The sequence below is a fragment of the Mirounga angustirostris genome, unplaced genomic scaffold (genome assembly GCF_029215605.1).
Source record: "Mirounga angustirostris isolate CCGP_5_RB_7025 unplaced genomic scaffold, mMirAng1.0.hap1 SCAF_3, whole genome shotgun sequence".
In the NCBI taxonomy this organism is placed as follows: domain Eukaryota; kingdom Metazoa; phylum Chordata; class Mammalia; order Carnivora; family Phocidae; genus Mirounga; species Mirounga angustirostris.
Window position 1 is genome coordinate 9,165,121 of NW_026991711.1, and position 21,986 is coordinate 9,187,106.

At 47.7% G+C, this 21,986-nt stretch overlaps 1 protein-coding gene and 1 long non-coding RNA gene across 3 annotated transcripts; one reads left to right on the forward strand and one right to left on the reverse strand.

Moving 5' to 3' along the window:
* Nucleotides 1-372: 372 nt before the first annotated feature.
* LOC135363812 (uncharacterized) lies at nt 373-13,672 on the reverse strand. The gene is made up of 3 exons (XR_010409922.1): nt 12,768-13,672; nt 8,877-8,960; nt 373-589 (listed from the first exon to the last, which is right to left on the reverse strand). It is a non-coding gene; the product is annotated as an uncharacterized LOC135363812 (long non-coding RNA).
* Nucleotides 11,543-21,710, forward strand: METTL21C (methyltransferase 21C, AARS1 lysine). Of its 2 annotated transcripts, none has more exons than XM_045869682.3 (5): nt 11,543-11,605; nt 13,711-13,842; nt 16,874-17,025; nt 19,846-19,963; nt 20,966-21,710. In XM_045869682.3, exons 2-5 carry the CDS (start codon nt 13,722-13,724, stop codon nt 21,358-21,360), a joined length of 786 nt encoding a protein of 261 aa, XP_045725638.1. In that variant the 5' UTR covers nt 11,543-11,605; nt 13,711-13,721; the 3' UTR covers nt 21,361-21,710. The 2 variants fall into 2 exon arrangements, with proteins under 2 accessions (XP_045725638.1, XP_045725637.1); XM_045869681.2 differs by lacking the exon at nt 11,543-11,605 and adding an exon at nt 11,696-12,301.
* Nucleotides 21,711-21,986: the final 276 nt, after the last annotated feature.

Sequence of the window (21,986 nt, forward strand, 5' to 3'; positions counted from 1 at the left end):
AGGCAAAAATGGGTGAACTTGGAGCCAAGAGGCAGAAAGTCCATGATCTGCACAAGGTATCTGTTGAAAGGGACCTTTACTTGTATCTTTAACTTGAAAAGTGCCCAGGAACAAATATGATAAAAGGTTAACATTCTAAGTGGTGGGACTTTTGGTGTTTGTGACATGAGCTTTGTAACTTTCTGTATATTTCAAGTTAAGCAAAGAAGTCTTGGTGAAAAAAAGGGACTGATACATTCTTTAAGCTCGAGAAAAGTTGAGCTAGTAGTTCAATCCCCCTACATCTACAGAAAGTGATCTACCTCAACTTTTTACACTTTTGTGATCTGAAATGTGTTGAAGAAATAAAAAAGTTGTTCCCAATGCTCACTCATACATTCATTTACTCATCGAACATGTAATGAGTATCTTCTCGATGCCAGTAACCAGACCAAGTACAGGCTCTCTACCCTCAAGTTCCTCACAGTCCAGTGGGCAAGACGCAAACCTCAGACAGTTAAACTGGACCATAACCGAAGAGAATGCAAGCGGACTATTTACCAGGAAGAGGTTCTAGAAGTCTTCCCCGTGCAGGGATTTCTGAGCTGTGCTGAAGGAGAGAAGTAACGAGAGACAGGAAAGATTTTTCAGAGACAACAACTGTTTGAAAAAATAAAAAGTCTAGTTCAGTTTTCACCTATAAAATAATTAAACCAAGAGAATGGAAGAAATTAGACTCTACATAAGAAATGTCTGTAAGGAAGAGCTATCTTCTAAATAAAATAATAATTTTGATGGTGTTAAGGCATTTATAAACAATCTGTAATCCTACGGCTCTCATTGTGCCCACAGAGTTTTAAAAAAGGCTGTACTGGGGGTACAGTTAATTTTCTGGTTATCTGCGATGCTGAAGGTTTTAAGCGGTTGGGATAACTGAGCATGCATTTCAGACTGCAATCAACATATTCTGGGATAGGTGACACAGATATCATTCATGAAGTGTGCATTTTAGCACATTCATCTTCTCCTAAGTGAAAGTAGTATGACCTTTGCGTGTTCTCTCCTGCTTATCCTGGGTTTTGCGAAGAAATACTGCAAGTAAGATTGCTGTTTTCCATGTATGTGTAACTGAGAGTATTTCCGATCTCATTGTCTATGAGTTAAGGCATGCTGCATTCCTCTCCTTTGGGAGAAGTCACTGTGTTGTTGTTGTTCCAATACCTGAAGTGATTCACACGTCTGGAATGAAAAGATGATCCCATATCGGTGCCGCTGATAAAGCCATCGTTATTGCTGTGCTGGGCAGACAACCAAGGCAGTAACTAAATCAGCTGATCTTTGACACGTGTAAAGCACTTAAGCTACCCTGCAATTCAGGGTTTCAACTTGCACTGACCTGACGATTGAATTCTGATTTCCACTCAGGGCTTTCTATTAACACTGTGAGAAGCGATTGTAAAAGATTGACTCGTTAAATGTTTTCTCACAAAACTAACATGGAACCCACCCTAGTGATTGCGATTAAAGTCTCCTTAACTCACGAGAAATCTGGAGGACTTCTGTTGCCATTTACTTCTGTTAATTAGTACTTTCATTTGGGGGGTAGTTTTAGGTTCACAGCAAAATTGAGCCGCAAGTACATGGAGTTCCCATATACTCCCTGTCCCCACAGGTGCGTTGACTCCCCTACTAGCCCACAGAGGGGTACATCTGTTACAACGGATGAGCCGACATCGACCCATCGCCGCTACTGCCCAAAGTCCCCGGTTTACACGCTTGGCGTTGCACATCCTGTGGGTTTCGACCAACGTATCATGACATGTCCATTTTTTTACTGTGTCTATGGTTTTGCCTTTTCCAGAATGTCATGTAGTGGGAATTATATGGTAGGTAGCCTTTTCAGACTGGCTTCTTTTACTTAATAACCTGCATTTAAGGTTCCTTCATGGGCTTTTTATGGCTTGGTTGACAGTTCATTTCTCTTTATTGCTGAACAATATTCCATTGTCAGGATGTTTCTTTGCCCATTTACCTACTGAAGGACATCTAGGTTGCTTCGGAATATTGGCAATAATGAGTTTATGAGTAAAGCTGCGATATGTGCGTGCAGGTTTTGTGTGGACACGTGTTCAACTCCTTTGGGTAAATACCAAGGAGCACTAACTGCTGGAGAGCATGGTAAGAATATGTTTTGTAAGAAATGCCACACTGTCTTCCAAAGCGGCTGGACCCTTACGCATTCCCAGAGTTCCTGTTGTTGCACCGTCTGTCCAGCATGTGGCGTCATCACTGCTCTGGATTTTGGCCATTCTCATCGATGCGTAGTGATATCCCATGTGCAGTGTTTCTAGTGATCATTTCCCTGATGACATTCGGCGTGGAGCATCTTGTCATGTGCTTATTTGCCATCTATTTATCTTCTTTAGTGAGGTGACTGTTTAAGGTCTTTGGCTCATTTTTAATCAGGTTGGTTTTTTGTTGTTTGTTGAGTTTTAAGAGGTTTTTTTTTTTTTAATATTTTGGATAACAGTCCTTTATCAGATATGTCTTTTGCAAGTATTTACTTCAGTCTATGGCCTGTCGTATCTTTTGGCATATATTTTCTTTTGCAGAGTAGACGTTTTTAATTTTAATGAAGTCCAGCTTATTAGTTATTTCCTTCATGTTTGAATTTGTTTTTATTTGACTCATTATTTTCCTTTTTACTCTGATAAAGATTACTGTCCTATAAGCATCCTGCTGCCCTCGAAGAGATGACTAACTGAAACTTTCCTCCTCTTCATTCCCCTGGTATCCATGCTGATGCCTTTTCTGCAGATCTCACAAAATTGCTCTTAGCATTAAATGAGATCATGTTTATGAGTAGATTCTGAAAACCGACAGCAGCTGTATACATCGGGTGGCATGAGCGGTCTCTTGAAAACGCACGCACACTGACACACAGGCACACTTTTTTTCTTTCAGGACACCAGTTTAGATTTTTTTTTTTTTTTGACAGAGAGAGATACAGCAAGAGAGGGAACACAAGCAGGGGGAGCGGGAGAGGGAGAAGCAGGCTTCCCGCTGAGCAGGGAGCCGATGTGGGGCTCGATCCCAGGACCCTGGGACCATGACCTGAGCGGAAGGCAGACGCTTAACGACTGAGCCACCCAGGCGCCCCCAGGACACCGGTTTAAAAGAAACTGACTTCTCACTACAATTGACAGCAGTCTTTGGAATCTAAGAGATAAGAAGTGGCAAATGTCATTTTTGATCCCCGAAGTTGTCGACCTTCACTATATTAGGGAGACTGTGGGTCTTTTCCAGTGCTTTTGTCTCTGCAAGCACCAAGAATTATTCTGTGGTTTTGCAAGGTTTCCCCAATTTATGTTCATCTCCTGCTTCAGGTTTTTCTCTCCACTTGTTTTGATATGACTAAATAAAACTGCAGTGAACTTTGAATAATTGAAAACAACAAAAGAAAACAGAAATAGGGTGAGGGGATGGGGGGAGGAACAGAGGGAAGGGGTGAGGGAGAGAGGAAAGGAGAGTTTTCTTGCTGCCGATCTAGTTAACAACTCTAGAAAGGAAGGTGTCATTCTTGGCAAATGTCCTAACCAGGCGGTTTGTGATCCGTTCATGTCACCTCTATCCCATCAATTGTGGCAGTTTTGTTTAAGGTCAAAGCCAGCATTTCCGGGAAATTGGGACAGTTTAAACCTTGGTTAAGTGACTAAGTACTTGGTCTGGGGTGTTTTGGAACTGTGGCCACAATCTGTTTTTCCTTTAACAACATCTCCGTTTCCAGTATTTATACTGGTGTGTTCTCTCTCTCCATACATGTGAATGCGTGTGCGTGTGTGCCCCTGGTCCTTTGTCCCTTGTCACACATGTCCCCATAAGTGCATTAATGTTTTCTTTGTCTGCTTCTTGGAGTCCAAGTCCACAGTACCTGGGGCTCAAGTACTTAGACATAATGCTGCTACCACTTAACAAAAAGGAATAGATAATATGAAGAGATTGAGAAAAGAGATTAAACTTCTGTTTCACATGAAATACAGACACTGAAGAAGACAAAAATAAAACTTACAACCCATTACAGGGACCGGGGCATTGATCACATCCAGTGGGTAAGGGCCGCCAATTCAAACAATATTTATGATTCATCTATTAATAAGAAAAAATTACTTATTTTTTAAAAGATTTTCTTTACTTATTTGACACAGAGAGAGAGAGAGAGCACAAGCAGGGGGAGTAGCAGAAGGAGAAGCAGACTCCCCACTGAGCAAGGAGCCCAACATGGGGCTGGATCCCAGGAAAAGCCACTTATGGATCATGACCTGAGCTGAAGGCAGACGCTTAACCGACTGAGCCACCCAGGCGCCCCAGTAAGAAAAATTTAAATGCCTTGTGATCTTACAACTCATATAAGAGAAAAGCAAATTTGACAACAATCCTGAAAAGTCACGCGACATTGCCAGTTACGGGTTGTAAAGATAAAAGAAACTTTATCAGAGTATCACTAATTAAAATAAATTTAAATTAACCATGACATTAGAAAAAAAACTTCATTGATGGTTTATCTTTCCTACAGAAGTAGGATAATATATTGGTATCATATAAAGTAATGAAAAAATAGGGAGCCAGAATTTTAGGAAATAATATTTTAAAGCATTGCAGAAAGTTAATTGATATAACATCTAAAATACTATTATATCATAATTATTATATTGTTATAATTCTTATGTGATACGGTTATAAAATTATTTGGTAATATATTATTAGCATTATTTTAAAAATACTTTGTTATTTTTCATCTTTTAAAATTTTATTTTTGATGATTTCTCATCTTAAATATTACTTTTGTATCCAATTCTGTATTTGTAATTTTAATTTTTTTCTTTAAAGAGGATACTCCCTGCAGGTTTATATAAATTTCAGGCTTCCCAAAATGTAGATTTACTCTGGCCCCAGATCTCATGTCCTGTCAACCCAAGGACATACCTTTTGTCCCCCAAGTGCATCAAAACCCCAAAGTCTTTGGATTCCAGAGCCTACACACAAATCTGATATACACCCCAGGCTTGTGGTGGCATGAACTCATTCACTCACTAATGTGTCTCTAATTCTCTCCTTTTATGCTATTTAAGGCCTTCCCTCCTTTCAAGGTTGGACATGCATTTTTTTTGTTTTGTTTATGACAATCTATTTTTTATTATTAACATATAATGTACTATTTGTTTCAGGGGTACAGGTCTGTGATTCATCATTCTTACACAACACACAGTGCTCACCACAACACATACCCTCCCCAGTGTCCATCACCCAGCCACCCCATCCCTCCCACCCCCCGCACTCCAGCAACCCTCAGTTTATTTCCTGAGATTAGAAGTCTCTTATGGTTTGTTTGTCTCCCTCTCTGGTTTTGTCTTGTTTCATTTTTTCTCTCTTCCCCTATGATCCTCTGCCTTGTTTCTCAAATTCCTCATATCAGTGAGATCATATGATACTTGTCTTTCTCTGATTGACTTATTTCACTTCACATAATACCTTCTGGTTCCATCCACATCATTGCAAATGGCAAGATTTCATTTTTTTGATGGTTGCGTAATAGTCCATTGTATATATGAACCACATCTTCTTTATCTATTCATCTGTTGATGGACATCTAGGCTCTTTCCATAGTTTGGCTATTGTGGACACTGCTGCTATGAACGCTGGGGTGCAGGTGCCCCTTCGGATCACTACCTTTGTATCTTTGGGGTAATACCCAGTAGTGCAATTGCTGGGTTCAACTTTTTGAGGAACCTCCATACTGTTTTCCAGAGTAGCTGCACGAGCTTGCATTCCCACCAACAGTGTAGGAGGGTTCCCCTTTCTCCGCATCCCCGCCAACATCTGTCCATTCCTGTCTTGTTAATTTTAGTCATCCTGACTGGTGTGAGGTGGTATCTCATTGTGGTTTTGATTTGTATTTCCCTGATGCCAAGTGATGTTGAGCACTTTTTCATGTGTCTGTTGGCCATTTGGATGTCTTCTTTGGAGAAATGTCTGTTCATGTCTTCTGCCCTTTTCTTGTCTGGATTATTTGTTCTTTGGGTGTTGAGTTTGATAAGTTCTTTATAGATTTTTGGATACTAGCCCTTCATCTGATAAGACATTTGCAAATATCTTCTCACGTTCTGGACATGCATTTTTAAAGCATATTTGAAAACACTTTACCCAGTACCTTATGTGTTCAGAGTGGGAAGGAATGTGTCTATCAGCTTTGTCAGCTAACATGACTGGAGTGAACTTTTATTTTCTTCTGTAACTTTATGGATGCACACATATCCTAGGGTCCAAATTCCTCTCGAATGAACTAATGATAATCCCGACATAGTCCCTGTAATGTCCAAAAGTGTTTCATATGCTCTGCCTCACTTGACCTGTAAGAGAACCCGGGGCATGGTAGAGCTGTTCTCACCCCAAACAGACGGGGCAACAGAGCCTGGAGATGTGGCTTCCCTGCGATCGATCCCCCAGCTGGAGCCCAGGAGCTGCCCCGTCCTCCCTGCTGCTTTCCATCTGGACTGAGACTCAGATACCTCCGCCTGTTTCCCCCGAACCATGACAACACAGCTGCAGATGAAAACATGCCTTTCTCAGATCCAGTCCGCCCTGGAATGGGGGGAAAGAATGAAAGGAATTCCCCTTTTGTGCCACATCCCAGAATAGGGCCACCAGGTAAACATTCTTTCCTAATAGAAATCTGTTGGGAAAACATTATTACCTTCCTGAACGCTAGTCAACTGCTGTTGCTAAAATCGGAGCATGATTCATGACCACTAAGTCCCTCTAAAAAGTGCCATTTCCAAGCAGCTGTTGGCCATGTGGAAGGAACGGCTGGCTTTGGAGATGTCTGCCTCTGGGGGAGGGCGGCTGTCAGGCTCGTCACGGTCACGGTCACAGGAGCCTGGTGGTGCTGACAGGAACCCTGGAACTGAGGGGTGGCCTCTCACCCTCACTCTCCAAGTTCAATCACTGTGAGAGAGTTTTTTCCTTACTGATAGATTCATTTGGTTCCATAAGCCATTATTTACTAAATTGTATTGTATTTAAAAAAAATTTTTTTTAAGATGTATTTATTTGATAGACAACGGGAGAGAGAGTGAGAGAAAGCACAAGCAGGGGGAGCAGCAGAGGGAGAGGGAGAAGCACACTCCCCACCGAGCAGGGAGCCCAATACGGGGCTTGATCTCAGGACCCCGGGATCATGACCTGAGCCGAAGGCAGACTCCCAACCAACTGAGCCACCCAGGCGCCCCTATTTACTAAATTTTAAATTAGGAGGACTGTTGTTATTACCCAACAGACCCCAAATTCCTAGACATTTCAATGTCAGAATCTCCTATCTAAACCCGTTTCCCAAGCGTGACATCCCTCCCTGTAATTAATATCACAGGCGTATGGCTCAGCTCCAAGCGTTCTTGGCCGTGTGGATGACATGACCCCTGGCTATTACCAATTGTGATTTACACACTGTTGCAGGGGAAGATGCTTCTAAAATAAAAGAGAATTTCTTTGAGGGCGAAATCTGTCTTAAGACCTGGCTTGGGGAAAAATTAAAATAGCGACCAACAGCTCAGTGCATCTCCTCTCCAAAATGCTCCCAAGGCCGTCGAGGCTGCTCCTGGGCATCTGGTGAGAGCCGCTCTCTAAGGCCGATGATTTAGGCTCCTTTCCTTGTGGTGGGTGTGGGGGGCAGCCATGCGCTATTTTTAAGATAAAATGACTATAACTTCACTTGCCGTTTCCAAACGGATTGGATTCTTTCACTCGTATTCTCCTCCCTTGCTGGTAACATGATGTAGATTTGAAATGACACAGAAGGAAATTCTTCCATGTCCACCAACTATAAAATTTCTGATGGTGGTCTTTCTTCAGCGGGAGGAGGAAGCCATCGTGCTCATGCCCCAGGCAAACCCCGACAAGAAGAGTCGCATTCCTGTCCTGCCGCCTTGGCAGGATGTCCGTGGGTGGTGGCCGCACAGCTGGGTGCTCTGAATCCTTCCATCCTGCTGGCGGCGTTTTGGACCAACCCCCGCCCAGGCATTCAGGGGCTGCCCCCGATGGCTGGCAAACGAGTGGGCGTTGAAGCAGACCCTAAATCATTCGACAGAGAGGATTATGAACCCAGAGCCACTGTGTTGCCAGAGAGTTGAGGGACCATAAGTTATGGAATTACGTTTCACTCTGAGCAAACACACTGGAAACCCCACGCATCCCTGAGTGTTGGTTACCAGGTTGTTTCGAGAACATCAAGTTCTGCCATGACACCCCAGTGCCCTGGAAGGGGGAGTTCTTACACCGTCTCCCCTGTAAGTAAGTATGGTGGACATATCTTCTTTCGTCTGGTCAGCAACCCTTCCTTTGTAGAAATTTGGGGAAGGTCATGTGAAAAGCAGGGAGCCCCCACTTTGCATTCCCGGGGAGCAGCAATGCATCGTGAGCAGTGACGAAATAGCTCATCAGGTTCTTGTCCGTGGTCGCTGGGGAGCTCGTGCCCACTGAGGGAGAGGCAGGGAACCTCATCTGGAGGTTCTGAGTTAGGAACACCTCCGTTCCCTCCACAGGTGATAGCCAATGAGACTTAGACCATCCTCCGTCGTAGAGAGGATGGGTATCCATTTTGAAGTTGTATTTACGGAAATAAGAGAGAATGTACACACAGGGTGGCCAGGAAAGGGAAGAAGGCCATCCAGAACTCTTGCTTGTTGTGCAGCCAACAGCCCTCCTTTAGTTCCCAGTCCTACTCCTCATGATTTGCTGGGATGCTTCTCACATCATCCAGCCCTACCTCTAGGGCTAGCTTATGACAAAGTTAGACCAGTTGGAACCTTCTCCCCTGGATCTTGAAGCTGTTGGGCATCACTCACCTCTCTCAGACACATCTGCGTCCTCCAGCTGCTGGTTTCTGCATCCGTGCTGAGGTGTTGGAATCCTCCGGAAGCCCTCTGAACCTGGAATGGAATCGTTCTGAGCTGTGTATTTTTTTTTTAAGATTTATTTATTTATTTGAGAGAGCGAGAATGAGAGAGAGAGAGAGAGTACATGAGATGGGGGAGGGTTAGAGGGAGAAGCAGGCTCCTCGCCGAGCAGGGAGCCCGATGCGTGACTCATCCAGGGACTCCAGGATCATGACCTAAGCCGAAGGCAGTCGCTCAACCGAGCCACCCAGGCGTCCTTGAGCTGTGTATTTTGCCTCATCTCCCAGCCTTGCCCCAGGGGTGCAAGTGTTCTTGCCCCCTGCGGCAGCTGGCTGTGCAGAACACCCCTTCCCTGGATGATTCCCCCCCGCACCCCCAAATCCTTTCTCTCAAATCCTCATCTCCAGGTCTGCTCCCAGGAGAAATCTGATGGAGCCAGAGGGTGTGATGTTGGATCTCTCTATTGGACAGTCTGCAAATGCTAACCCACCCCATTTTATAGGCAAGGATACTGAGGCTGAGGAGGCAGGGATCACCCAGCTAGCAGACCGTGTCTGTAGGATGGAAATTAGAATTGACCCTGTGGCCCCCGGCTGGCTCAGGCAGTAGAGTATGAGACTCTTGATCTCGGGGTCATGAGTTTGAGCCCCATGTTGTAGGCAGAGTTTACTTAAAAAAAAAAAAAGTGTCCTGAGAATTCACCCTGCAACTCCGATCCCCCCCCCACAAGACAAGGGTTTCTCAGGCTTAGCCCTAGAGACATTTTGGGCAGGATCACTCTTTCCTGTGAAGGGTTATCCTGTGTAAAGCAGACCATTTGTCAACCCCCCCCCCCCCCGGCCTCTATGCACTAGATACCAATAGCTCCCCGCCCTAGCTGTGACGAACTACAAAATCTCCAAATTGCCAAGGGTCCCTGGGAGGAGGGGCGGATTCCTCCATGGTGAGGACCACTGGCTAAGAAAGTTAGGTTCAGTTGGAAAAACGCTGTGAGAGATCAGAGGTCTACACCGTTGAAGAAAGGCAGAGAGACCGCACACTCACGGCCTGTTTATTGACCCTGTATAAACCTCTGGTCCAATCTCGTGTGTTCTGACTCCAAGTCTGGCCCATTTTCCATTACGCTGGCTCCCTGAGATCAATTGTTCCATTGTTCTGCTTGTTAGAAAGTTCTTTCCTATTGAGACTAAATGTGCTTCCCAGGCACTTACTTCATCCGTGTGTCCTCCCAAGCCATGCCCCAAGCCTAATCCCTCGTCAGGGGCTGACATTTCAACTATGTGACAGTCAGTCATGAGTCCCCTCCCCTATAGATTGGCACTGGCCGGGCGCCAGGTGCTGAAAACACACAGAGACGGCTGTTGGACTTGGAACTCAAACGTCTGGAATTTCCAGGGGCCTGGAGTCTATGTGTTTTAAAGCTTCCAGGTAATTCTGATGTAGCCAGTATTTAGGGACACATTCATATACATTGCAATCAGTTTTTAAAAGTTATTTATACAATTGTAATGATGACCATCTTTTTGCTACTGCTTATATCTAGGGATGCTTACATAGCAGTGCTGACCCCTGGTGGAAACCAGTTACCCAACTGACACCATCAGAGACCTGGACCACTTGGGGAGTAGGCAGCATTCGAATGACACGTTTGAGCAAGGCTCCAGGTCACCTCCCCTAATTTAAGGGAATGGGAAAGCAAACCTAATGGTCATGGGACCACAGCACATCCAGATGAAGATCCTAACTTAAAAGAAATGCACATAAAGAAAAAAAAAGTGACAGCAGCGAAGAGAGTACCAAGGTGGGGTGAAAAAATTAAAATAGGCTCTTGTATGCACTCAAGCTCAATCACTATTCGCTCAGCCCCTCATAAACACGAGTGATTGTTTAAGTCCCATTGCCAAGGTTTTAATTTACATGCCCTATATTCTATTTTAAGGGTTCCCAGGCTTCCCAAATGAACACATGATTTTCCTCCTTCTTTTTTAACTGCCTTTTTTTTTTTTCAATGAAGGAAATTGCAATGGCTTGCTTTTTTCTTGGAAGAGTTTTTCCTGGTTTCCTGTTCATTGTTGCCCCAGCTAAATACTCCTCATGCAACCTTAAGCCTTTAACTCACGTCCCTTCTAGTTAGATGTTCTCCTGTCTTCTCTTGGTAGAGTCCTGTGTTATTTCCGCCTGCTCGGAGCAGGGTCCAGGACGGTTCACAGCAGGCACGACTCCTCCCTTCAGCCACAGCAGTTTGGCTGATGAGCACAGAGAAAGTCTGCACGTCTGTACAAAACCCTGACCAGCCCAACCCCCACTTCTTTTTAAAGTGAAATATGTCTACATTTCAAACTCCATCACAGCAACCGGATACCATGGAGGAGAGCCTCTGTCTTGCTGGAGGCATTTTCTGGATCTTTTGAGGGTGATTCCATTTCACATTGCAAGGATTGCATGTGGGTATGTAGGAAAGAGAGAAAGAGAACACTGAGAATTGAGAGAGGGAGAGAGAATGGATATTCTAGCAAAGTAATGTGTCGAGTCCTGGTGGGTCATGCTACCCTAAATAACTTGGGCTTGCACTGGCTGGCTTTTGTTCATAAAATGCTAATCCTTTCAGGTGCAGATCTATATAAAACATTGGGGAGTCAAGGGTGCACAGAAATCTCACCTCTCTTCTGCTACGTAAGGTAATGTTTAAGCTAACAGTTTGAAATGATTTTGAGGGGACTAACAAGACATTGTTTGAAAAACTTCCGGAATCTTTATCGAATACTAACACGTGCCATATGGCATATGTGATGTTAGACTAACAGCATCAGGTAGAGAGCACCGTCATTGTTTTCTAGATTGCCTTCCAGTGCACACATGTCAGGGAAAAAGTTAATTTCTCATGTCAACTATGATGATGGGGGAGGGGGTCGTTTCCTTTCATAAGGAAAAGCACACCTGGTATTGGAAAACAATTCTTTGCTTGCAGGCAAAATGAGGAAATGTCTTAAATGTAATGCCCAGAGTCCCCTGGTGCTGGATGGAGTGTGGCTTGAGTGACCGCCCTCCTCGCTTCGCACAGAGCGGTTGCTGTTGTTGTACGTGCAATGCTTTGCATGGCTTACCTCTCCTAATTCCCACAACCACCATAGGAGGTCGTATCCCCATTATCTGCATCTTCGATAAGGAACGTGCATGGCGGAGCTAAGATTCAGTGGAGGCTTCCTCCCTGAAGACGCAGTGTGTTCTCATCAGCAACCAGGCTGCCCTCAGTTTAGGGGAATAATTAACTTCCTGGAGTTGGGGAAACTTGAAAGGAATGCAGGAGGAAGTATCTGCAAGAGAAAGAACTTCCGGCGTGAAGCACAGACCCCCAGGGCACTCGGGCTGGTTTGGTGAGTTGGAGGAGTGGGACAAATATTTGGTTATTCAATTCTAGAGCCAATGAAAATGTTAAATTGCTTTCACAGAGATCTCATTTGTTTGCAATCCTGGTGCGCATTAACGTGAGGGACAAGCGACCTGCCCAGGTGTGCAGTGGAATGACATTTGCTTCAGGGGATGTGCTTTCTTGCATTTTGTCTGTTTGCTCACTGGAGTAAGCCAGTGCCCGAATGGCTCTTGGTCAGCTAGGCAGTGATGGTGTATGGCTGGCGAGTCTGGTTGCTATCCCCGGCTGGCTGGAACGATGGGATTGGGCAACTCGGAGACTTGGAGTGGTGGAGACTAACTCAGGGTGGTAAACAGCTTTTTGTAAAATAAATAAATAAACAAATAAAAGACTCGGAAACATCACTGTGGTAATTTCAGGGCAAAGTAGGCAACGGAACCCAAGGCTGAACAAGCCCACCCAAGGGGTACCTGCCGGGCAGTTAAAAGCGTAGATTCTGCAGCTGGACCTCCTGGGCTTGACTCCGCCTCTGCTCTTGGGCTGCTTTTCGAGCTCTCTGCGCCTGGATTGCTCGCATCTGAGAAGAGGCATAATAATAGCATCTACTTCATAGGAGCGATTGCTAGGACTAGATGAATCGATAGACGTAAAGCAGCAGAACAGGGTTTGGCCACGGTACACGCCCTGCGGTGATGTCCTGTGTTACTATTTTGATGCCGACCAGTGATCCCCACAGCCAGGTCTCCTTTTCTAAATCAGGTGGTTTTCTTCTCCGTACTTATCACTTTCACTCTCCTGTTTCCCACTGTGGCCCTGGGAAGTCAGCAGATACTATATTATCCCCTTTATGCTGATGAGGAAGTGGCGCGGGAGGGGATTATGTGAGTTGCCAGGTGCCCGGTCAGGCTCCTGGCTCAGTCCCCAGCACTTTCTACGATCTTGCAATAAAGTCTCAGAAGAGAAGGGAGCAGCCCTGTGTTTGGTCCAAATGCTGCCTTCTCATCCACGATATCATTAACCCCTCCATCCACATGGTGCCCCCGATGGTAGGATGTGCTGCTGGCTCAGAGTTTCTTCATTAAGGTTCATTTCCAAAAGCTATTAGAAAGACATTTTAGACCCCAGCCACATTGTGCCTGTCCTCCGGCGACACTTGCTCTGTTTTTGCATTTCTTGATGCAGAGAACAGGCGCGGTGATGGTTAATGGTCCCCCCTTCTCCTTTGCTTTGCAAAACTAGGAGGGCAGCTCCTTGGGTAGCTGCTTTGCTCACTGGGGGAAACGAAGCTGAAAAGCAGGGGTTCTTTTCGGCTCAGCAGATGCTAAGGCGATAAGCTGCACCTTTTAGAGCCTCCAGGAGGCTCAGCCAGCCTGGGCTGAGCTCGTGGGGCCTGTCTGGTTCTCTGCTCTCCAGTGGCTGCGGTTATGGACGTGTGTCTGAGCTCCGAGCTGCGGGAAGCACCGTGCACCCCAGATGGCTGCTTAGAGCCGGCGGCGGCGGCGGCGGGGTCTCTCCAGGAGGATGGCACCGGCGGACCCCCAGGAGGTAACCTCCTTCCTCACCGCCACACCGTGTCAGTTGCTTTCCTGGCCACGGCATTTCCCAGTTAACTTCAGTGACAAGAATTCCCATCCCCTTCTAATTCTAGATTGTTCCTATTAGTGAAGCTTAGTAGGAAAGTGCCTTTAGGCAAGCGTGAGCATAGCATTAAAAGTAACCTCTATTTTTTCATTCTTTACTTATCTAAATTTGTCTTGTGCTGTGTATAAATCTCAAATGGTCATATTTTTATCACAAGAACTTTTTAAAAAGAAACAAAATCTTGATTCGTGTCTGCTTTTCGCCAACATGTTCTCCTGGCACAGCTGGGTCACACGTGGGTTGCATTTCTGGACAGGGACTCGGTAGTAATAAATAATAGACCTAACAGGTAATGTCAGAAAAGCCGAGGTATGGCATTTCAAACATTTATAATCATTTAACATGGTAAAATTATGTTCCAACTCAACTAGGACGGGATGCTATTTATTTTTACTAAACTAGTTTACGTAAAAAGGCAATTCTGCCTCTAAAATCTGATCTCTCTAAACTCTCAGACTAGCATCGATACAATAAATGAAAACATTTAGTGTGCAATAAGCATACATTTCTTTATCTTTGTCGAAATAGAAGGGTCTTATGGGAGAATATTTATGTGCCCGCGTTTCTTTACGATGTTGGTTGGGAAAACATATCTATCAGCTCGTTCGCCTGTGAAATGATGAGCTGTTCCAATTCAGCCCATTGACTTTTTCTACCGTCTTGAGAGAAAAATAGGTCCCCAGCTGGTGAGACATGGGAGGAAGGGAAGAAGGACCTGCCTGAGCCACAGTGGGGAGGGAAGTCTGCAGGGGCTGGCATGGGTCCTGGCTGGTCTGGCTGCCCCCAGTCACCTACCCCAGGGACGAAACCTCAGAGGAAAAGGGGGCAGCCCTGTATTGACTCCTTGCCCCAACCGGCCTGTACCAGCCCCTGAATTTCAGGGATTTTTTTTGAGGGTTATTGTTAAACATGGCCATTATTGAAATTGAGTTATGAAAACTTACCACTAAATAGATGATATAAAAGCCAAAGATATATTAAAAAACCAAGGTAATGAATACTCACAACGCATCATGACTTACTTTACTACATTTTGAGATTATCTTTATGAGTACCTATGCTCTTCAGCTTCCTGGTGTCTGTTGCCCTGCCTGGTGGAAAGCACCCGTCTCAGTGGGCAGCGCACGTCCTTTCCTGGGGACGTCTGCGGAGAGTGTGGGAGCATTCCCACCGTGGTGACCATCAAACCCTACAGATCAGTGCTTCCTCCCCTCGCCCCAAGCTGATGGTTGAACATGTCCCAGCACACCTTTTTATCATCTCTCCAACAGTTCCATCAGCCTCTCAGCTCGAGGGGAGAGGCTAGGGCCTCTTTGGTCATTCACAGAAAATGAGCTGGTGGTGTTGGATGTTAGGAGCTTCCCCTAAGTGGTGGGTGCAGGCCATGTCTCCCTCCCGCCCCTCCTGCCTCCCCACAGCCCCTACCAGGACGATGTTTCTCGCCTTGGTCACTATTTATTAGCAGGTTCCTGCAAGCTCAGTGAAGTCCCAGGTCTCTGGAAGCTCCCCTTGCAGGTCAGGGCACAGAATTCTCCCCCCCGGGGGGTGGAACTCAGGCTACGTCAGACCCGGGGGCGGGGGAGGGAGGCGGTGGGGAGGGGGCAAGAGTAGCACCCTGGAGAGCTGTGGACATCCCTCATGCTCCTTGACAACCCAGTCACTGTGCTCAAAGACCATTTCTCAATCTGCTGCACACGGACACTTTTTGGGTAAAATAGAACAAAAATTCATTTCTAGAAAAACACAGTGAAAATACATGCGAAGATAAAACCCAAGCCCTGTGTTTGGATAAGGGGACGTGGTCACGTTGCTGGAAACATTTCTAAGAGCTGACTCCCAATGCCTGAGCTCTTCCGTGAGCGCGTTCGGGTTTGCAGACTAGCAGTACGGACGGCTCTGGTGCGGGTGCTCGTCGGTGACCCCCGGCGTCGCCTGCCTCTGAGGGGCGCGCTCCCGAGTGGGTTTCTCCAAACGCCCTCCACCCTCCACCCTCCACCCTGGATTCGCGCCCCGCCCCCGCCTCCTCTAACGCCTCGAGGGGACGTTCCTGATTAGAGCACCCCCAAGGTTAACGGCCCACTCGTTGCAGCTCTTTTCCGAAGCCCACATTCCACCTGCGGTTAGGAAGGTCCCGGGCGGATCTCGGGGAGCAGGGGCAGGTTTCACGCCGGCTCCCCGGCAGCTCCTCGCCGCTGATCCCCCCCCACCGCCGGTACCCGCCGCCTCTCTTCTGCGGGCGACCCCTAGTGCGAGTGCGCTCGGCGTCCCCACCCCTGACATTTCCCCACGCTGCTCGTGTTATCCTGGAGACTCAGCAGGATCGGCACAGTCTGTGCTTCTATGATGTCAGCCCCGGTCGGGTGCTCTTTCCTGCTCATTTTATATGACCTATGAGAGCGGCTCACGAGTTTAAAGGGTATTTAAAGCCGTTGTAACTTAATAGGCTGAGCTCATCTGGCCGCCTCCCCGGGCTGTGGAGCGAGCTCGTCTTTGGGTGACCGGTACCTTTTGAGGAGCAGCTGCAGGAAGGGTTTAAGGAACATGCTCCAGCCAACATGCGGGGATGTTGCTTCGCCTCAAGTCCTAAAAATAGCCAGGTCCGTGTGTGCCTAGGTCCTCATCTTGCCGTTCTGCGGTAAGCTGGCTTTCTCCGGCCACCAGAACAGAGGCTGGGGAGAGAGCTGTCCTCGGCTACGTCGCGGAACGGACCCAGGGCATCGCCGGGCGCTTGGGCATCTCACGGAAACACCGCGGCTGAACTCCGCGTCCCCAGCGCCCCGTGTCACTCGGCGTTGTGCCAGCTCGCGGCGGTCACTGCTGGCGTCAGCCCCTCTGGGGGAAAACCGCCCGGTCCGCTCCCATTTACCAGCGGCCTAGTGTGTGCTTGTTCGGCAGCAACAACTCACGGAACCTATTTTATTTTCTGCCCCCACAGATTCTAACAAGATAGAACCATCTCTGCATAGCCTCCAGAGATTTGTCCCTACAGATTACGCCAGCTACACGCAGGAGCATTACCTGTTTGCCGGCACAAAGATCGTCATCCAAGAATCCATAGAGAGCTATGGAGCGGTGGTGTGGCCCGGGGTGAGACAGCCATTACCCTCGGGATGTCGGGGCTGCTGGGGGCGACAGTTGCACCGTGGACAGGTCGCCGAGTGCGTTCACCTTCTGTGCTTCTGCAGGGGAGGACCATGTGTTGGCCCGGGGCCGGGGGTGCGCTTGGCTCCGCAAAAGCCCAGCATCTCTCCCAGAAGCATCATTTCCCTCTGTGCCATGTTTCCTGAAACATTATTTTTTACATCAGCTCAGCTTGAATATATCAGGAAGTAAGATGAAAAAATCATACGAATTTTGAGGAAAAAAACAATCGGAGCCGGGTGCTCGCTTCCCTTCCACGCCGTGGGTGTTCCCGCAGAAGCGGGTAGGAAGCCGCCCCCCTCTCCTCCCTGCAGCCCCCCATGCGAGGGGGGCATGGGAATGTGGGAGACGCTCTGAATTGCGAGCCAATCTGCTAGTTCCTGGCTGTTTGCTTCGCCTCCCCCACCTTCCCCCCCCACCCCCTGCACTGGGGAGGTTGGGCGGTGTGAGCACTTGTGGAAGCTGCGTGTCACGCCTGCCACCTGGGATTACCAACGCGCCACTGTTTGCACCTGCCAGTTGGGGAGGTGGGGGCTCAAAAAGTCGACTCATTTGGGAGAGCTGTGCCACCGGCTTTGGGACATTGGCCCTCCGATGCCCGCTGGGTTGTTCTTTGAGAGGCCTGGGCTCCAAGCTGCTCTGTCGCTGGCGGGGAATGGCCTGGGGTTTGTCTTCCAATGCAGACCTGGGACTCAGAGGTGCCGCCACTCCTGGGGGGGGGTGAGGGGGGCAGGCGCCTGCTCCAGGGACTGCAGCTGAGCATCAGGGGTGGAGGTGCCATGGAGCTCCCTGGGGCGGGGGCCTGGGTACCAGTGGCAGGTGACGGGGGACAAGGAGGCTGGACAAGGGGAGGGGCAGACAAAGGGCTCCAGGCTCCTAGAGCTGCCCACCCCCATCCCCTAGCTAAGGAAGCTCAGTGTTTCCCCCCATGCATGTTAAGTATGATTTCCTTCATAGGGAAATCCTCTTCTCTGGCTTAATAACAAGTTTGAAAACCACCAACCTGCTCCCCAGGTTAATAAATGTTACAAATTTATTGTAATAAATTTGGCAAATGGACAACCATAAGCAGGGCTACCAGGAGATCAGGAATGGAAGAGTATTTGTCCGCAGGACCCTTTTATTCCAAGGCCTCAACCTTCCGCGCACCAAACCCTGGCTTCTCCTGGCACCCCCATTTCCCGAAAGCTGCCAAGGAAGGGTTTACATACGTGCGAAAACACGCTTCCTCGTGGGACTCCAAGGGCCGCTGTCGGTGAAGGAGCTCACTCTTGCGCGTTTGCTGACGGGGCTGGGAAGCTGGGGGTGGCGCAGTGCCGGGCTTCCTGAGAAAAGCTTGGTCGCCAGGCTGCTCACCCGCCAGGGCACTGAGGGACGCTTGGAAAACCCCTCAAAGCACGTCTCTTTGGTGGCTCTAGGTGACACTCTTCCTCACAGGGAAACCCCTGCCATCACAAGTCACTGTCCTTCCTCTTCATCCAGAAGCTCCCTCCCCAGCGCCAGAGCTCTTGGCAATGCGCCGTGCGTGGCCGTTTCACCCGCCGCCCTCCGCTGGACACTCGGGGGGCTGGACACTCCCCATCCTTCAGCGCCTGGGGCACCCCCGCGCCCCCAGCGTGTGCCCCGTTGACGCCGCTCGCCCGTCTGAGTCGGCGCACAGGCCCCTTCCCAGCCCAGCCTGCGTCCCCTGGAGAGGAGCCGTGACCGCACGTTCGTCCGGGCGTGTGGCCTCTTCACTATGAACACAGGGCGGGGCGGGGCGGGGCGGGGCGGGGCGGGGGGCGACAGCAGCCCCTCCCCCCAAAACGTGGCGTCCCATCAAGTTCTGAGCAGCCACAGGAAGAGAAGAGCTGAGAGTGCACACAGACTAGAGCTCGGTTTGCTTTGTCATCTCAGGATTCACGTCCTCGTGCCGAACCCTCCCGATCTCTCACATCCGCGGCGCTGCTGAGACCCCACTGGCATAAAGGCGAACGCCTCATCAGTCAGTGCAAATCCGATACCCTTGATCTCTCCGTGGAAAGGTCAGGAGAAGGTGGAGGCAGAAGCGAATGAAGGGAGAAGGAAAGGAACGTTTGAGCTTCTGTCTACAAAGTTATCCCAATTCATTCACATGCTTTTTAGCATCTCCTCGCCGCTCCGCAAAGTGTGGTCCACGGACCAGCAGCACCGCCCTCGCCCGGTGCCCTGCAGAAACGCAGTCTGGAGACCCCCACCCCCGACCGCCCCAGAGTGTGCGCCCCTTAGAAGCACGGTATTGACAGTCTGTTTCTTAGATGACCGCTTAAAAAAATAAACTGCCCAGCCGTCCAGGGGAGCAGACAAAGTTCTAACCCACCCGAACTTCGAGAAAGGAGTCAGGAGGGAAGTGGGGAAGACGTACAGCAATGCTCTTGAAGCAGGTGGCGGCCGGCGGGACCAAACCAGAGCAAGAGGTCGCTGGTTTCAGGCCTCCTTCCCGGACTTGTAAGAGCCGAGGGGACCTTCCTCTTCCCGGACACTGACCCAGAGTCTTCAGATAGATAGAGGATAGAGGCGATTTAGCAAGTCTGTCTCCAGTTCCTCTGATGCGTGTCATACCTTTCATACTCCAGAGGTCCAAATAGGGCATTCAGTGCATATTTTGATTCTTCGGAGCCCCTCGATAAACTGCAACTATTAATAACATCTCTTGTAGTATTTCCCTTGGGGTAGGGAAGGGAGGTCGGGCCACCACTGTTTTCCAATGTTCCAATGCTCGGGTGACGCCTGCAAATGTTTTTTTAGGCTACGGCTTTGTGTCAGTATTTGGAGGAACATACAGAGGAACTGAATCTCCAAGATGCCAAGATACTTGAGATTGGTGCTGGACCAGGCCTTGTCTCCATTGTGGCCAGTATTTTAGGTTTGTCTGCTTATTCCTGACTTTGTTTCCAAAACACTTTGACAGCAATGATAGGGAGCGCTTTCTCTCTGGCCAGCTGTGACTCAGGTGCTTGGCCATGATTTCACTCACTGAATCTCCCAAAATATCATGAGCTAGGAATTAGTACTGTTGGCCCAGAAATAAGATAATCGCAGGTGAGAGAGAGGTTAGGGGACCTGCCTGGCCCACCGAGGACCGTGTGATGAAGCTGTAATTCTGGAGCTGTGACTCTCCTGTTGTAAACGGCTACGTTACGCTGTCTCCTGCTTTTCGTTGCGAATATTGTAACATTCTGAAGAAAAGTAAGTGAGTTAATCCAAGGTGGAGACAGGTTTATACACCAAATGCAGGTTGTGAGTTCCGGGCACTGAGCAAGAGGTGGGTACAGATGTGGCGTACTTCTGACTACACCATTACAGAGCTTCTTCTATTAAATCCAGTCTGGAAATGGGGTGGTCCACTTTGTGAACTCTTGTCACTAGCTTTAAAACGCCTAATGATTAATTTAAAAATTTAGGTTGGAGGCAGGCAGTCGTACAAAATAGATCAAATCTTCAGATAAGAGTTTTAGAAGGAAAACATGATTAAGCAGCTAATTATCCTGAAATCTCCCAACACCACACAACTATTTCTTAAAAAATGATACCATTATTCTATTTCAGTGGTTCTCAACCAAAGGTGATTTTGCCCCATAAAGGACACTTGGCCACTTCTAGAGACATTTTTGATCGCCAGGAGCTGGGGGTGGAGTCCGGGGGTAGAGACCTGGGACGCTGTGAAACAGTGGACAGTGCACAGGGCAGAGCTCCCCATGGGAAATTATCCAGCGGGATTGGGTCAAGTATGTCCAGTCCACGCGCAAATGTGGACAAAGCTGAGAAGCCCAGTTCCATTTCTTGTGTCTCCCTGAGTGTCTATGTCCACTGTGGCTGCCTGCATGTTTCCAGGTAATTGTTAAAATTTTTCTCTTTTATCTCTTAGGAGCTCAAGTCACAGCAACGGATTTGCCTGATGTCCTAGGAAACCTTCAATACAATCTTTTGAAGAACACATTAAAACGTGCAGCATATCTGCCGGAAGTGAGAGAGCTGGTTTGGGGAGAGAGCCTGGAGCAACACTTCCCCAAGTCGACGTTTTATTACGACTATGTTCTGGCCTCGGACGTGGTCTACCACCACTACTTCCTGGACAAGCTGCTCACCACCATGGCGTACCTTTGTCAGCCAGGGACGGTGTTGCTTTGGGCAAACAAATTCAGGTTCAGCACCGATTACGAATTCTTAGATAAATTCAAGCAAGTTTTTGACACAACACTCTTGGCTGAATTTCCAGAGTCATCAGTCAAAATTTTCAAAGGAATACTAAAATGGGATTAAATTAAACAGAATGCCTTTCGAAACATTAGTGTCTTTTGAGCAGTGTTGGAAACTGTATTGTCAATAAAAGACTTGTGAGATCGAGAAGGTAGTGCATAAAAACGACTTGTATGCCTAGATAAACATAATTTAATATTACAGCAGCTTTCTAAAATAACCTATTTAAGATTATCTGTTTAATCTAAATATCTACAAAGAGTAATATGAAAACTTAAAAGTAGCTGTGTTGGCTTCCAAAAAGTCTCAATTGTTTAACAAACTTTACGTGAATAAATTTGTAAACAAATGGATTTCCCCCTTGTTCTTTCTACTGCAAATCTGTCAATACTACACTTTGGTCACATGCTTTTTGAAACTGAGCTTGAAAGGGTCCTTCTTAGGGCGCCTGGGTGGCTCAGTTGGTTGGGCGACTGCCTTCAGCTCAGGTCATGATCCCGGAGTCCTGGGATCTAGTCCCACATCAGGCTCCCGGCTCGGCGGGGAGTCTGCTTCTCCCTCTGACCCTATCCCCTCTCATGCTGTTTCTCTCTCTCTCTCAAATAAATAAATAAAATCTTTAAAAAAAGAAAGGGTCCTTCTTAATTTTGAAGAATCTACTTATACAGATTTTAGCTGTAGCAAAAGAA

Excerpts from the sequence above, each read along its gene's own strand:
- METTL21C (XM_045869681.2), top strand. The coding sequence starts at position 12,226 with ATGCAGGAGGAAGTATCTGCAAGAGAAAGAACTTCCGGCGTGAAGCAC. Across the intron at positions 13,843-16,873 it reads CACCGGCGGACCCCCAGGAG|ATTCTAACAAGATAGAACCA; the intron begins GTAACCTCCTTC and ends CTGCCCCCACAG. Across the intron at positions 19,964-20,965 it reads CATTGTGGCCAGTATTTTAG|GAGCTCAAGTCACAGCAACG; the intron begins GTTTGTCTGCTT and ends TTTATCTCTTAG.